Below are 17128 nucleotides of genomic sequence, written 5' to 3'. Positions count from 1 at the left end.
GGTTCTTTGAGTTTTCTTTAAAACTGAGTCTTCAAATATCTAGATGGTCATAATAAGTATAAATTTAATAAGTTCCAGAGAGAATGATGGCCTTTGACTATCGATGAAAATAATGATTAGATGTTTGATCAAGAACTATAAATTTTACCAAGTTTGTTAAATCTAGTACTTTGAATTCTTTATATAAAAAATGTCTATGTTGTTTTTGAGGTTAATGAGCTTGTTCTAGAAATGAAAAAAGCTAATGGAATTCATAGCAAACATTCCAAACACTGTATACTCCAAGAAGTGACTAAATTGATTTGAGGTGAATGCATTTTTTCCATCCCAGTGTCCACTCAGCATATTTTATTTTCATGTACAAACATGCCATTTGAGTGCAAAAATAAGGAATGAATAGGCCTATTTTGATAATTAATAGAGCAACTCAGTTCTCTTACAGCCTAACATCTTTGCCAAAGATCATAGAACTATGGTGAGAAACTTTGATTGACATTTGCCATGAGTATTTTTTTTATTTATAGAAAGCAAAGGCTTCTCAAGTCTATTATAGAGATGAAAATTTGCAAAGAGAGAAAAGTAAATAAATATAATGACAATTTTGTGTAGGTCTTGTCTGTCATATCCCTTGTTTTGACTAACAGCTTTCAACATCATGCAGCAAATAGTTGGTGAGATTGGTAGGAGCACAGTGTAATACATAGGTCTTTCACATGGCTTGTAAATAGATTCCACTTCAATATTAGTATTACCTGACTATCTATCTATCTATATATCTATCTATCTATCTATTTTCTATCGATCTATCTAATCATCCAGAATCATTTTGACAAGTACTGATTAGTAAAAAGGCTCTCTTCTTAAAAGCAAAAACCATTATAATAGAATATTCCATGTTGATTTTTTATTGAAAGAAGTGATATTTAAAAATGTGTAATTGTTGACGTTTGCAGGCAAAACAAAATGAACAAAGAGTCAATTACTGACTATTTACATTCCTTCTCAGCAAAATCACAGCATCCTTTCTCTTCTGTATTACTGCCATGTTCCAAGAACATAGTGTTTATAGACATATTGATATTAAAACTACTAGGGATTGTGTCTGTCTTCTAGTCTTCTGGCAGCTGATTCTAACACATGTGAAATAAAACTGTTATCACAAAAACATTAAAAATTGAAGAAATAGTTCATGTGTTTCCACTAGTTTGGCTATTTGTCCCTGTGCTTTTTCCAAACTTGGTTTCAACAACTCTCGCTCATACAATCCCTCCTCTTTCTTGCTGATTGGATTCCTAGAGCTCCACCTGGGGCCTGGCCGTGGATCTCTACAACCGCTTCCCTCAGTCGTTTGATGAGATTTCTAGCACGACAGTTAGGGTGTTTGACCATCCTATCACCAGAGTAGGTGAGTTCAGATTTTCACTCGAACTATGAATCAATAGCTGAGGAGCCCCCAACTGGATCAGGCCCTCTGGATAAGTGAGACAGTTGAACTGTTTGTGAGGAACCCAGGCAGTGGGAACCGGACCTGTCCTTAGTGCATGAGCTGGCTGTTTGGAAGCTGGGGCCTATGCAGGGACACTTTGCTCAGCCTGGGAGGAGGGCACTGGACCTGCCTGGACTGAATCTACCAGGTTGATTTGAATCCACAGGGGAGTCCTTGCCATCGAGATGGGAATAGGGAGTGGGCTAGGGGGAGTGTGGGGGAACAGGAGGAGGGAGGACAGGGAATCTGTGATGGATATGTAAAATTAAATCAAATTATAAAAAAAAGAAAAAAAATTGAAGAATGATGCCCACCACTTTCATCTTATTCAACTATATCCTTGGGGCTGTGGGTGCTCAAAAGTATGCCTTTAATACAATAAGCAAGAATTAAAAGTTGTAATACTAATGACAGTTCTAGTCACCAAAAACATTTATTCTGATCCATTGATTATGTCAAGTAATAAGTATCACAAGATAATTTAAGATTATTTGGAAGTTATAAATATTTATTGTTCTCATGTTTAGGTTAAAATACCTGAAATAGGTTTTGTAGAGTGCTGAAATATTACATAATCATGTCTGCAAAATATGTATAACAATATTTAAAAAATATGATATTCTTTATTGTGAGGTAATGATAGGCTTCCCACTTCATATGAAAAATAAAGTTAGTGATAAAGTATTACAGATAACATATTCTAAATTTATAATCATTAAGTTGTAAAATTAATTGTAATAACAGGGATTTGTGTTTGCAGAGTGTTATGGGAACATAATAATGCAAATAGATTGCCACAAAATTTTAGGAAGAAGTGTTGAATCATTTATTAAAAAATAACAAAATATCACTAATGATGATTACTTACTTTTGCATAAAGTGCTCCACAGAATCACATACCACTCTCAAAATAAATGTCTTTGTTTTTTTTCAGATAAAGTATTTCATATCTACCACTTCTGATCACTAAACAATGTGGCTGAGTAACAATGTGACTGAGTTCATTTTACTTGGTTTGACACAGGATCCATTTAGAAAGAAAATTCTCTTTGTTGTGTTTTTGCTTTTTTATATGGGAACATTACTGGGTAACTTGCTGATCATTGCTACCATCAAGACAAGCCAGGCACTTGGGAGTCCAATGTACTTCTTCTTGTTCTACTTATCCTTATCTGACACCTGCTTCTCTACAACCATAGCCCCTAGAACAATTGTGGATTCTCTGATGAAGGAGGCCTCTATTTCTTTCAGTGAGTGCATAATACAAGTCTTTACATTCCATTTCTTTGGCTGCCTGGAGATCTTCATCCTCATCCTCATGGCTGTTGACCGCTATGTAGCCATCTGTAAGCCTCTGCACTACATGACCATCATGAGCCACCGGGTTTGTGGGATGCTGGTGGCCATGGCCTGGGTGGGATCCTGTGTGCATTCTTTAGTTCAGATATTTCTTGCTTTGAGTTTACCTTTCTGTGGTCCCAATAAGATCGATCACTATTTCTGTGACTTGCAGCCACTGCTGAAACTTGCCTGTTCAGACACATATATGATCAACCTACTTCTGGTGTCCAACAGTGGGGCCATTTGTACAGTGAGTTTCCTCATGCTGATGGTCTCATATGTCATCATCTTACGTTCCCTAAGAAACCACAGTGCTGAAGGGAGGAGAAAAGCCCTGTCCACCTGCATCTCCCATATCATTGTGGTCATCCTGTTCTTTGGACCTTGTATATTTATATACACACGCCCTGCAACCACATTTCCTATGGACAAGATGATAGCTACATTTTATTCAATTGGGACACCTTTGCTCAACCCTCTGATTTACACATTGAGAAATGCAGAAGTGAAAAATGCCATGAAAAATTTATGGAGGAAGAAACTGATCTCAGATAATAGGAAATAAATGAAGGTCTTCTATCTTTTTCCAAAGCATTAAATTAGAAGTTAATAAATATTATTTTCATTATTAATTTAATATATCAGTTTCTTAGGGCATAAGCTCATATAGTAAAGAGACAATGTGAAACAGTGTTGAATCAATTTACATAGAGGGACAAACTGTGAAACATAAATTAAGTGTGAAGACCTTTTGTGTTTGTTGATGTTTGATCCTCTTTCTCTGCCTTTCCAGCCTTTCTGTCTCAGCAACTTTTGGCTTTATTTGTAACTTTCTGCCCACCTTCCTATAGATTTCTGAAGTTTCCACCTAATATATATCTATCTACATAATCACATTTCCTGTTCAAAGCCTGATAAGATTTACCTTTCCCGATTAGTGATTCCTTATTTTTAGCATTTTATTTTTGAGATTTTAATATAATTACAGTAGTTCTCTCTTTGCTTTCCTCCCTCAAAACTCTCTCATATGTACCCTCCTGCTCTCCTTCAAAATTGTAACCTCTTGGCCCCTGGCAGTGTGTTCAGGATCTATGCCTGGGTCATGAGCCAGCTTTCTGGATCCCATTACCTATGGTTGGACACCTTGCTCAGCCTTGAGGCAGGGGGGAGGGGCTGGATCCTTCCTCAACTGAATGTACCAGGCTTTGCTGTCCCCTGATGGGAAAACTTATCCTTTTGGAGGAGGGGATGAGGGATGGGTCAGAGTGGCGGGGGCAGTAGGCAAGGGTGGGAGAAGCAGGAGGAGGGTTGAGAGAGGGATCTGTGGTTGGTATATAAAACAGATAAAAAATTTTAAAAAAAGGAAAAGAAAACCAGAAAAGAATTGTAACCTCTCCCCCGCCACTTGCTATTGCATGCATGTATGTATATGTATATGTATATGTATATGTATATGTATATGTATATGTATATGCATATATATTCCAATTAGTTATTTTTTTATAAAGACATGTTGGTCTTATCATCAACTTGAGTTATTCTCTGGACTCAGTAAATTGTGCTATGTTCAAATAATTGTAGCAAGTTTGAGTATAGGTGAAAATGCATACACTTGAAGGATCTACTTTGTTTGGAAATTGATTCAAAATTCTTTTTTTGTTTGTTTGTTTGTTTTGTTTCATTTTTTTCTAGACAGGATTTCTCTGTGTAGTTTTGGTGCATGTCCTAGATCTCACTGTGTAGACCAGACTGGCCTCGAACTCACAGAGACCCACCTGGCTCTGCCTCCCAAGTGCTGGGATTAAAGGTGTGCACCAACACCACCCTCCGACTCAAAACTCTTGTCATGTGTTTATTTAGATTGTTCTAGAACACTAATAAGATACACAGAGAAAAATTCACTCTTGAGACTCTGGGATGTTCTGCTGTCAATGTTAGGACTGTAGTCACAATGATTCTTTTGTAAACCTTATTCCCTTTTTCTGACTTGATCTCTTCATCTTTAAATATTAAGACTTCTCTTGGGCATACTAATTATAATATTTCCTTTATAGCAAAGTATTAGATTTAGTGCAGCATATATAAGATAGTTTAAGGTAGAGATTTCTATACAGGTTAGTACCAAAAGAACAATCACTTCAAGATAGCATATTTGGATATATTAACAGATTAAACAGAAAAAGGATGACACAAGGGAATATTTTAGGTTTTGGAACAGAAATTTCATGTTGCAAATACAAATTATTGTAGTGAATTTTGTATCCAATCCAGAAGAAAATAATATTAGCAAAGGAAAAGTCAACATTTAGATGATATTTTTTTTTTTTTTTGGTTTTTCGAGACAGAGTTTCTCTGTGTAGCTTTGCACCTCTCCTGGAACTCACTTGTTAGCCCAGGCTGGCCTCGAACTCACAGAGATCCGCCTGACTCTGCCTCCCGAGTGCTTAGATGATATTTTTACATTAGAGTTAATTTTATCATTATTAATTAATACTCTAGTACTAAAGAATATTAATGCGAATAATATTGCTAATGTTAATATTTTCTTGTGTGGTTTTTAATAGAAAAAATTTAACATGTATTATTTTTTACTTAAGATTTCTATTACTTTTTTAAACCAGTAAATTGTATAGCAAAATTTTATCAATTTTGTTATATTAGAAACCATAAAATTTCCCTTTCTTTCTTTCTTTCTGAGTGCCTGGGATTAAATGTAGGTCCTTGCTCATACAGGTCATGGGTTCTGTGACAGAGAAATAACTCCATCTTATAATTTCTTTAGCTGAAAGTATGATCATATTTTTTGTGTGTTAGTAGAAGACAGTAAAGTCTACAATATACTACACTTGTATATGTAGTGTACACCACTTCCTGTTATATTCTGTGAGTTTCAGTCTCCTGTCAATCCTGAGAATGTTGTCAGTATGTAATACCTATATCTTGACTCTGTTATCACAGGATTTTCAGTTGTAAATTCCAGTTGACAGAATAATATTTGGTACCTTCTGTTTCTGAAGAAAAGGAAAATTGTCTTATTGCTTTAGCTAGAATTTCAAGTACTGTATTGAATAGATATGGAGAGAGTGGACAGTCTTGCCTTGTTCCTGATTTTAGTAGAATTGCTTTGAGTGTCTCTTCATTTAATTTGAAGTTGGGTATTAGCTTGCTGTAAACTGCCTTTACTATGTTTAGGTATATCCCTTATATCCTTGATCTCTCCAAGACTTTTATCATGAAGGGTGTTGGATTTTGTCTAAGGCTTTTTCAGCATCTAATGAGATGATCAGGTGACTTTTTTCTTTCAATTTGTTTACATGGTGGATTGCATTGACAGATTTTCCTGTGCTGAACCTTCCCAGCATCTCTGGAATGAAGTCTACTTAATCATAGTAGATGATCTTTTTGATGTGTCCTTGGATTCTGTTTGCGAGTATTTCATTGAGTATTTTTGTATTAATATTCCTGAAGGAAGCTGGTCTGTACTTCTCTTTCTTTGTTAAGTCTTTGTGTGGTTTGATATCAGGATGATTGTGGTCTCACAAAATAAATCTAGTGATGCTCCATCTGTTCCTATTTTGTGATATAATTTGAGGAGTGTTGGTATTATTTCTTCTTTGAACATGTGATAGAATTCTGTTCTAAAACTGGCCCTGGGATTTGTTTTTGGTTGGGAGACTTTTAATGACTGCTTCTGTTTCCTTAGTGGTTATAGGTCTATTTAAATCATTTATCTTATCTTGATTCAACTTTGGTAAGTGGTATTTCTCAAGAAAACTGTCCATTTCTTTTATATTTTCCAATTTTTTAGAATCTTTAAGGGTGATGCTAGCTAAGTCTCTTAGTATTGGGGGTTATAGAACCTTAACTGGCCATCTTCTATAACCAGGCAAGGTTTCCAGTGGAGAGAGTGTGACACCAACTCAGTCACAAAACCTTCAACCTACAATTTGTTCTAACTGCAAGATGTGCTCTGGAAAAGAAGGCACAGAACTTGTGGGAGTGTCAAACTGGTCCAGACAGAAACCCATGGCATGAGAGGGAACCCATGACTGATTCAGCCTGCATGGCCAGGAACCAGAAGCTGGATAGCCTAGAGGCCTAAGATAGAACCAAACACAACTGGGAAAACAAAGGTCAATGAAATGATTCCTAATGATTACTCTGGTCTACCGGTAGATAGGAGCCTATCTACCATAATCATTATTACAGAGGCTTTATCCAGCAACTGATAGGAGCAGATGCAGAGACACACAGCCAAATATTAGAAGGTGCTGGAGGAATCCTGTGGAAGAGGGTGAGGAAGGATTGTAGAAGCCAGAAGTTCAAGGACACCATAAGAAAAACCACAAAATCAACTAATCTGGTCTCATAAGTCCTGATAGAGACTGAACCGACAATCAGCAAGTCTTCATGGGTCTGACCGAGGTCTTCTGCATATGTTATGGTTTTATAGCTTGGTGTTCCTGTGGGACTCCTAACAGTGGGAACAGGGGCTCTCTCTGACTCTTTTGTCTGCTTTTGAGACCCTTTTCCTTCTAATGGGTTGCCTCTATCCTACCTTGGTATGAGGGGATTTGCATACTTTTATTGTAACTCAATATGCTTTGTTTGGTTGATATCCCTGGGAGGCCTGCACTTTTATGAAGGGAAATGGAGGAAGAGTGGATCTGAGGAAGAGGGAAGGTGAGGGAGGGACTGGAAAGAGAGGAAGGAGGGGCAACTGCAGTTGGGATGCAATATATGAGAGAAGAATAAAAAGACAAGGAAAATAATGCATATTGAATGTAAATGCATCCTTTTCATTTATTTTACTTTATGTATATGAGTGTTTAGGTTTCATGTATATCTGTACAGCATGCATATGCCTGGTGTTCACAGATATCAGAAGAGAAAATTGGATGCCTTGGAGCTGGAGTTGTAAATGGGTTTTGTAACAGGCTTTTTATTTTGGGCCACCACCAAGCTCCCAAACCATGACAGGGAGACTTCATAGTTTTGAATGCTATTGGCTGTTCAGCTTTTCATTAGGCCAATCAGGTGCCTTAGGCTGGTATAGTGAAACCAAGGCAACACATCTTTACATAATTTAATAAATGCAGCATAAACAAAAGTAACACTCCTTTACACAGTTAAAGTAATGTTCTTCAGCATAAACAAATGTAACACATCTTTGACGAGTTAAAACAATATTCCACAACAGGGTGTGAACCTCAGTGCAGGTGCTGACAATTAGACCTGGGTTTTCTTCCAGTAAAACTCTTCAAGAACCAATGGGTCATTTTTCCATCATCAGACCTTCTTCATGGTCTATCTAACATTACTTCTGGACATGCAGTGAACATAGAGCCCCCATGTTTGCTGTCATGCATCTCCTGCAGACTGTGACCCTACCCTAATCCATTTCAAGGATCTGCAATAAAGATGCAGATAAGACTGAATGTGTAACTCCAGTAGGTATTGAGCTTGAAGCAAACACTTTAGTGGAGGAAAAGATGGAAATCTGAGTAGTAAAATAGAAACATCTGTGTGGGGAAATGAGGAATATGACCTGATGAACTATTTTACATCTCTTGGGCTGAGCCAGGTGGCAGTGATGCATGCCTTTATCCCAGCACTTGAGAGGCAGAGCCAGGTGGATCTCTGTGAGTTTGAGGCCAGCCTGATCTACAGAGTAAGTCCAGGACAGGCACAAAAACTAAACAGAGAAACCCTGTCTCTAACCTCCCCCCGCTAAAAAAAAAAAAGACTACATCTCTTGGGCTGTCACTAACAGCTTCCTCTCTTTTGAAAGAGAAAGATATGCTTCACATCTAGACAAGGCTGGTGCCTATGAGAAGAACCTGTTCTTCAGTAGTGTTTGCTTTCTACTCAAGCATCTTCCTATACCACCTTTTGTTTACAAGAGCAACTCAGTGAAACATGTTAGGAAAACCTGGCTAGGAAAGTACATACTTATCTTACATAGATATGAGACATACCAGGAAATATCAGGAGTTAGTGAATAGGTGCAGGAGTAGACCTGATGACAACTTCACTATTAAAGTGAGTTCCAAAGGTTTAATAATGTTTGCCAGAACACAAGTTGAGAGAGTAAGAAACCATTTGACAAGAGACACCCAGTCATGACTTAAGAATGGATATTACTGTGATTTGGTTACTTGCCCCTAAGAAAACAATAGGATGAATCTTGATTCCCTGTACCTTAGACCAACTGTATTTAGAAATAGAGACCTTACAGAGATAATAATGCTAAAACACTCCTTAATGTGAACCCTTATATGAAAGGAAAGTAAGGAACAAAGATAGGCACATGGAAAGGCATGCATTATGCAAATGATGAGTTAAAAAAAATTGATGCCATTGAAATGATGCTTTTACAAACCAAAGAACTTCCACAGGTGCCAATAAACTCCCAAGCTCTAGGAGGTGCATGGCATGGATTCTTCTCTGAGTTCTGTACAGTAACTTATCCCACTACTAGTGTGATCTCAAACTTGAGCCTTCAGATCTATGAGAAAATAAACTTCTATTAGCTAAGCCACTCAATTTATGGTATGTAAGGCTACCCTAGGAAACTCATCAAGGATATTCTTTTGAGATTTTAAGACATGGCACTTACAGTCACTAGGGGAGTATTGATATATAATTTTTCTATTTGACTAAAAGAAAGAAATAGCAATTTGGTAAAGTAAAGCAACATGGATTTTATTATATCTCAGTTTCACATAGTCTTAATGATGAAGTATTTTAATAGAGACCAAGTTCCAGTTTTGTTATTTATCATCTGCCTAGCCTGGTCAAATTCCTTCCTGGTACCTCTGTGGAAACATTAAATACCATGCCATTCAGTAAATCAAAATATATACATTAAGTAAAATTTTCTTTTAAAATCTAACTATAATTTTATGTTGTAATGGGTGTTTCAAATTATAACTTCCACTTTTGCCAACATATAATTTAAATAATTTCCTAAAAAACAAGTTAGAGTAGCCACAATTTTGTCCAGTATGATGTTTGTTAAAATTACAGACAACTAGGGAATGGTGAGAATGTGAGAAAAAGTTTTCTACAAGGAAAAGTGCACCAACTGGCTATCCAATACTAAATGGTCAATCTGAAAACATATTTCAAGCAACCTTATATAGACTGAGCAGGTTATATTTATGTATTTAGGAAAATATATGTATATGTATATGTATATGTATATATATACATATGTGTGTGTGTGTGTGTGTGTGTGTGTGTGTGTAATTTACAACAGTTCTGACAGAGTTGGTATGTCTCTGACTCTTTTGCCTGCTTTTGGGATCCTTTTCCTCTTACTGTGTTGTCTCAATCAGACTTGATGTAAGGGTTTGTGTCAGGTCTTATTATATCTTTTGGTGCCATGTTTGGTTGATATCCCTAGGAGGCCTACCCTTTTCTGATGGAAGATGGGAATGGAGTGGGGGTGGATGGTGGGGGAGTGGAAGTGGGGGAAAGGGAAGCTGGATGGACTGGGAGGAGTGGAGGGAGGGGAAGCTGTATTCAGGATACATTGTATAAGAGAATTAAAAAAAAGAAGAAGAAGAAGCCAGAACTTGAAAGAGAACAAGAATGGGCATATGGGAGGGTTTGGCGAGAGGAAAGGGAAAGGGGAAATGATGCAATTATAATCTCAAATAATAAAAGATAGGACTAAAAATAAAAATTCAAGAAAACAATAGCGTTAAATGAGATAAAATAAAAGATATCACATGGAAAAATGAATCATGTGATCTGAAATAAAATAGATATTGTAAACCTGATGAGATAACTTGAAACATGGAATGATGTTATAAGAGGTGTGTCTTATGAGAAATTTGAAATGAATGCATCTAAGGTTGACCTTAATTCAGTTAGAAAAGGGCAAATTTGCTTATTATTAATAGATTTCAAGCCTTTATAGTTATGAATACAATCAACACACAATGAACGTGTAAAGATTTATTTCCAGTGTAGACAGCAGCAAATTTTTTACGTTTTTTTTTTCCCACTTAACATAAATCATGTGGTATGGTGCATCATATATCTCAACAATCTCAAGTATTTTTAAAAGTCCAGCTGAAAAGCTAAACACAGGTAGTTAAAATCATATGAATTTAGTTTTGACAGATTGCTTCAGGAATGTCCCTGGGGATTGTCTGTGGGGTTGCATCCAAATCCCTCCAGTGCCCTTAAATTCTCCCATACTGAACTGCAGCTTCTCAAAAAGCTTTGAGCCCTGCAGGGCTGGACTTGGAATTTCATCACCACAAAGGAGGAAGACAAGAGCAAAGAGCCCAGATGCATTTCAAATTTTTCAAATGAATCTGATGTCCTCCCATTCTTATTCCTAGTACTCACAGAGAAAGTTTTAGAAACACCATTGATTTTAACTACAATTTGACAGCAGTTCACAAAGTGTGTGAATTATATTACTTCATTTTTACCTCTTGAAATATCTACTTGTTACTGCATGTTAAAATATGTTTTGAAATTATTGTCATGAATTTATGAATTATAGATATTATTTCAAATGCTGACAGGAATTGGCCAACCTCAAAAGTGTAAGCTTTGCTATTTTACTTTCTTATTTCATTCTTTCCTCTTTCCTTTGCTTTTTTAAAAACCCTGAGTCTAAATAAAATCATAGATTAATTTATTTTTATTTACTTGTTTTCCAGGATAATTGTAATTTTCATGAACTATATATTCTGAAAATACAGCTGCTTGGTAACTATTTTGGATAACGTTAAATTCTTTTCATTTGTATCCTAACTTCATATTTTAATAGTTTGCTAGAATATTTTAGAGGATGTATTACAATAGAAAACCAGGCACAGGAATACTTTATTAAGTCTTAATTTTAAATTTGGGACTGTTAAAGGCTGGTGGGATAGGCTGTGAAAGGAAGTGAGAATATGCTTTTAATTACTTGAGATAGAAAAGTAATGATAAACTAAAACATTTAAAAATAGTATAAGTAATGAAATAAAAGAACAATAAACAAATATAAATAAATCCCACAAATCTTTAAATAATCTAATAAAAAACATCTTAATACAGAAAGAAAATTGTTATCTTCTGCAAGTATTGTCTGATTATTCCACTTTATAAAGGGGATTTTTTTTTGCAGGCATTATATTAGGATTTCTTGAGAAAATTTTTTTTAACTGATTTCGATCACTTTATCCATGATGTCAGATCTTGTTATGTTCTCTGTATTCTTATTAATATAAAACTTTCACTAGGGAAGTAGTGGTGAAAAGAGCTTACAGTTTCTATGGAAATTCGTATTTGGGGAAGCATTAAAATCACTGAAGAAAATATAACCTCAGGGCTCTCCTTATCTCACAAATGCCTCAGAAATATTCAGAATTTTTGTCCTTTTAGAAATCATCCAATTAAAGAAGATGCAGTTTCATGAAAAGAAAATAATAACAAAATGGCTAATCTTTAGTTAGTTCTTACAACATATTAGCGATCTATCTCTACACTTAGTTGTTTAATGTGGATATTTTTGTTTTTAACAAGAATCCCCTGTGGTATAAAATATTAGATAATATCATTGTACATGAGAAAAATCAAAGGTCAGAGTTATGTAAGATAGGAAATGATTAAGAGACGACCAAAGACAATTTCATACAAATTAACCAGTATAATACCAGTGATGGACTGCCTTCCTTGTGGACACAACGAAAGATTTCATTTGCATCTTAAGAGATAATTGGCAAAGCCTATTTCAACTTTAGATCTAAGAGTTCATGAATTTTAGTCAAATCCTACTGACTTTAAAGAACAAGGGGATTTAGTTTTCTTCACTCTGAGAGCAAATGTAGAATTAAGGATATATGTGTAAATGCAGGTGCTCACCTAATGTGTTCCTTGTTTTCTTCTGTGGACTATTTCTTTGGCTGTCTGTGTGTGGGATAAGAGTGTATTTACGTATATTTACATCATGTGTGACAATTTATGGATTTGAATGCTTAGGATTCTAATGCTTCTACAACTTCATTACCTTATTAAAGGAGGAAATGAAGTGTTAAATAATAAAGAAAAGGGCCTTCAAGTTTTTGCAGAGTTTTAATGAGAGATTATAATTTCTTCTTTATTGATCTAAATTCCATCTGATATATAATGAATTCTTCCAAACCATATTAAAATAATGGGCATATATTTTTAATTCAAGAAGTAAGGAAAATATCTTTGGTAAGGAAATCAACTTATAGTTTGATTATAATATCTTTTGATCATCGTCTTCTTTATTCCTCGAATGTAATCATGCCATTCTACACCTTTCTTAATTCTTTTATAAGCACTCAGGTACTCATAGAAATTAGTTGGGTGTGACTTCTTACACATGCTCATTACATTTAGGCCAACTTTTTAACTGCTTATGTTTTATGCCTACAGTATGTGGTTCTCCTTACTGTCATACAGATCCAGTTAAGCTACTGAAACTTCTGCTTTGTACTCCACAGTTAAAAAATAAAGTACCAATCTATTTCTGCTTTGTTACTACTATATATTTAAACCTTTTCCAATTTTCAAATTTTCACTAGGTTGCAATGACTATTCTTTGGAATCCTTAGTGGGGTTCTTTTAGCAGGGTAAATACTTATTCCCTAATCCATCATTAAATGTTGTCTTAAAAATATTTTAAGTTTTATGCTCAGAATGCTGACAAATCAGAGTAATATTATATTGCTGCTTAATTTACATTTCCCTGATTTAGATTTGTAAATGGACCTTTTTTTCATGTGATACTTTCAGAGTTTGGGGGGATAATTATACAAGAATGTGTTAACTTGAGATCAATGGGTGGAATTTGAGTCAATCTATAAAATCCTTTTGTAATCTCTTTTTTGTATAAAATGTACTTTTCCTGAAGCTTTACCTCAGGAGTCAATCAGTGCAAAGGTCATTGATTTCTTGCTGTTCTAATTCTTTGCAGTATAGTGACATTTTCATTCTTGTATAAGGCTGATTGATTTACTTTTATAAAATTGTATTGAATTGAGCATCTATGTAACATATTTTAGGTCAGGTTACTATAGGCATAGAAAATAAAAAGAAAATGAGGAAAATATTTTATAGTTTCTCTTTTTTCACTGATATATGTTAAGGTTTGTCATTATGCACATGCAGAGTGTCTGGTAAAGTGAAAACATGTGGTTTCATTTAGAAACTCAAGTTGTTGAAATATGTGATGTGAGGATATTCCTAAAGATACACTTTGTGTCCCTGCAGGTGCTAACATCCAAGGTGATCCTAGATAACAACAACAAGAACCTCCAGAACAGACCTGAAAATGAGCTTGAAAATTAGGTGAAATCTAGGACATCATAGTCATTCTGGAACCTGGGCAGAAATCTACCTTCTTCTCTAAAATTTTGCTTGTGTTCTTTATTGCCTTTATTACTTATTTTATGATGTTTCAATGGCACTCCTGAGATTGCTGTGAAGAGGTTCAATAATGTGACATAGTGAGTCCTCTGAAGTAGAGTGCTAGCACATACTTTTGGAAATCAGTAGTTTTAGTCATTATGAAGGGCTGAAAATAACGATAACCTACTCACTATTGAATAAAATTGGATAATTCCATGGCTGTTAACATATACACCTATAATATAAAAATGTATTCTTTAACTACTATAGTGAACTTGCATCTTGATTTTGAACTTCAAGTATGTATTTAATTTTTAAAACATCTACCTTGTTCTTCCTACTAAATGTATGTAAAGTTTTGGACTATCTCCAACAACTACCATTAATTTATTATTTACAGTATCACTGTGTGCATTTGTTCTCATGAACTATAATATACTTTCAAGCCTTCTATGTATCTTAATTATTGTTCTATCCATAGGAACAGATTTACAATTGAATTATCCTAAACACTCAATGCATATACTTACTGATTAAAAAATGACTTTGAAAATGAAACAAAGGCCTTGAAATACCAGTGATTCAGGCACAGAATTCTTTCCCTCTAAATAATCGAGCTCATAGAAGCAATGGAGTATGGAAACATCACAGAGTTTATCTTACTGGGACTTTTCCATAAGGAGGAGGTCAAGACAATGTGTTCTGTTCTGTTCTCACTTTGTTATCTTGCAATTCTCTTCGGAAACCTGGTGGTTCTTCTCACCATCAGGGGCAGCAACCTTCGTGAGTATCCAATGTATTTTTTTCTCAGCTACCTGTCCTTCATGGATGTATGTTTCACTTCCACAGTGGCCCCTAAATTGATTATAGACTTATTGGTACAGTGTAACACTATATCCTACAATGGCTGCATAGCCCAGATGTTTTATGCCCACTTCTTTGGTGCCACAGAGATATTTATCTTGGTGGTTATGGCCTATGATCGTTATGTAGCCATTTGCAGACCCCTTTACTACATGATCACCATGAACAGACCAGTGTGTTATATTCTTGTGATAGTCTCAGTTATTAGTGCTTTTATACACTCACTTGTGCATGTACTGATTGTTATCAGACTTCCCTTCTGTGGTGCCAATGAGATAGACCACTACTTTTGTGACATATTCCCCCTGCTGAAACTGGCCTGCACTGACACAAGACTCCTCATTATCATAATCATTACCACCACAGGGGTGCTGTCCATTTTGACCTTTGTTGCCTTGGTCATTTCTTACATCATCATTTTGTCCACATTGAGGGCCCACTCATCCAAGGGCCGCCACAAAGCCCTTTCTACTTGTGGCTCACATATCACAGTTGTGTTCATGTTCTTCCTGCCACTCATCTTTACCTATGTCCCAATGGGTGATACTGTTGGGAATGACAAGGTATTTGCTCTATTTTACACCATGATTGCCCCTTTGTTCAACCCTCTCATCTACACACTGAGGAACACAGACATGAAGAATGCCATGAAGAAAGTATGGATCCAAGAAAAATTGTTTGAAGGAAAGTGAAGTCTCTTCTGGTGGAGTCCTTTTTCTCAATCTTGTTCTTTCTACAGAATAAATGTGAGCAACACAGCAAGATAGCAAGATGGGGAGTGGCCATCAAAAATTGCAAGCCACAAAGAGATAAGACACTTAGTCATGGGGACTGTGTATATGGATGAATCAATTACAAGTCTTTTCCATTTTAGGTAAATGGAACTTATTTTGTCCTTCATGCTCCTAGGCATAATGGCTACTATTGATAATGTTGTTGGGGCAAATTAGAAAACTATATAATTTGGCAATTTTTGCTCTACTTTGGGATACTGATATCTTGTCTGAGATACGTGTCACAGAGATCCTTTCTGGTGCTCTCACCACTGTATTTGGCCTGTCCATTGGTTTATACTCATTTACCTCATAATTCACAATCATCTTGATGAAACTTTATGCATGTAGTTTATGATGTTATTAGGAGACACAACCTTACAGAAAATTCCTTGATACTCTCTCGCTCTCACAATCTTCCCTGCTCCCTCTCTTTTGCAATGCTGCCTGAGACTTAATTGTGGGAGTATTTTGTAGATATATCCATTGAGACTGGCCTCCACACCTCTCCATTTTGATTGGTCAATGTTTTCTATAGTGGTCTCTACCTGTTTCAAAGAAAAGCTTCTTTGATGAGGGGTGAGGACAGCACTTACCTCTGGTCATAAGGACAAATGATTATTTTGTTTTGAAGGATTGTGCTGGTTTAGTCAATCAGTCGTTACATATTCTTCTCCAATAACAATGACTTCACTAGCATTCAGTGGCTATCTGGGTGTCCAGTACTAGGCATGCTTTTCCTCTTGTTGTGTGATTTTAAAGTTCCACTAGAGGGCTGTTAGTGATTGCTAATGTATATGTGCCACTACTGCAGCCTTAGGTCTACCACACCATGCTGGTTGTCAGTGTGGTTTATATGTATCATAGCTGAATAAAACTTCATTGCCCTCTCCTTTGGGAGTGGGATAGGTGATATTCCTCACCATAGAGCATGACAATGGTTTATCCAGAGACAAATGGTCAACTCTGAAAACATACATAAGAGTAATATTGTGTGAACTGAACAGGTTATATTTAGTAATACATATATTTGTGTGTGAATGTATAGTACTATATATGTATATACACATAAATATAATATATGCATATTACTATATATATATGTATACACATATATATTTTTGTGTACAGTAACAATTAGTGGCAAAGAGGTAATGAATTTAAAGGATACCAGGAAGGGGATATGCTAGCTTTGGAGGAAGAAAGTGAAAGGAGAAATGTATTTGTACATTTTAACTCTTTCAACAATTTTGCTTCAAGAATCATTCAATGTAGT

General features: G+C 35.7%; 2 protein-coding genes across 2 annotated transcripts; both read left to right on the top strand.

The window, feature by feature from the left end:
- Nucleotides 1–2459: 2459 nt before the first annotated feature.
- On the top strand, nucleotides 2460–3392 carry LOC128101986 (olfactory receptor 4C16-like). Its single transcript, XM_052725460.1, has one exon. It carries the CDS (start codon nucleotides 2460–2462, stop codon nucleotides 3390–3392), a length of 933 nt encoding a protein of 310 aa, XP_052581420.1.
- Nucleotides 3393–14844: 11452 nt separating this feature from the next.
- LOC128100844 (olfactory receptor 4P4-like) lies at nucleotides 14845–15771 on the top strand. The gene has a single exon (XM_052723546.1). The coding sequence runs from the start codon at nucleotides 14845–14847 to the stop codon at nucleotides 15769–15771; it is 927 nt and encodes a 308-aa protein (XP_052579506.1).
- The last annotated feature ends 1357 nt before the right edge of the window (nucleotides 15772–17128 follow it).

The sequence above is a fragment of the Peromyscus californicus genome, unplaced genomic scaffold (genome assembly GCF_007827085.1).
Source record: "Peromyscus californicus insignis strain IS unplaced genomic scaffold, ASM782708v3 Scaffold_7__1_contigs__length_154581171, whole genome shotgun sequence".
Classification (NCBI taxonomy): domain Eukaryota; kingdom Metazoa; phylum Chordata; class Mammalia; order Rodentia; family Cricetidae; genus Peromyscus; species Peromyscus californicus.
This window is presented reverse-complemented; position numbering and strand designations above follow the sequence as displayed.

Excerpts from the sequence above, each read along its gene's own strand:
- LOC128100844 (XM_052723546.1), top strand. The coding sequence starts at position 14,845 with ATGGAGTATGGAAACATCACAGAGTTTATCTTACTGGGACTTTTCCAT.
- LOC128101986 (XM_052725460.1), top strand. The coding sequence starts at position 2,460 with ATGTGGCTGAGTAACAATGTGACTGAGTTCATTTTACTTGGTTTGACA.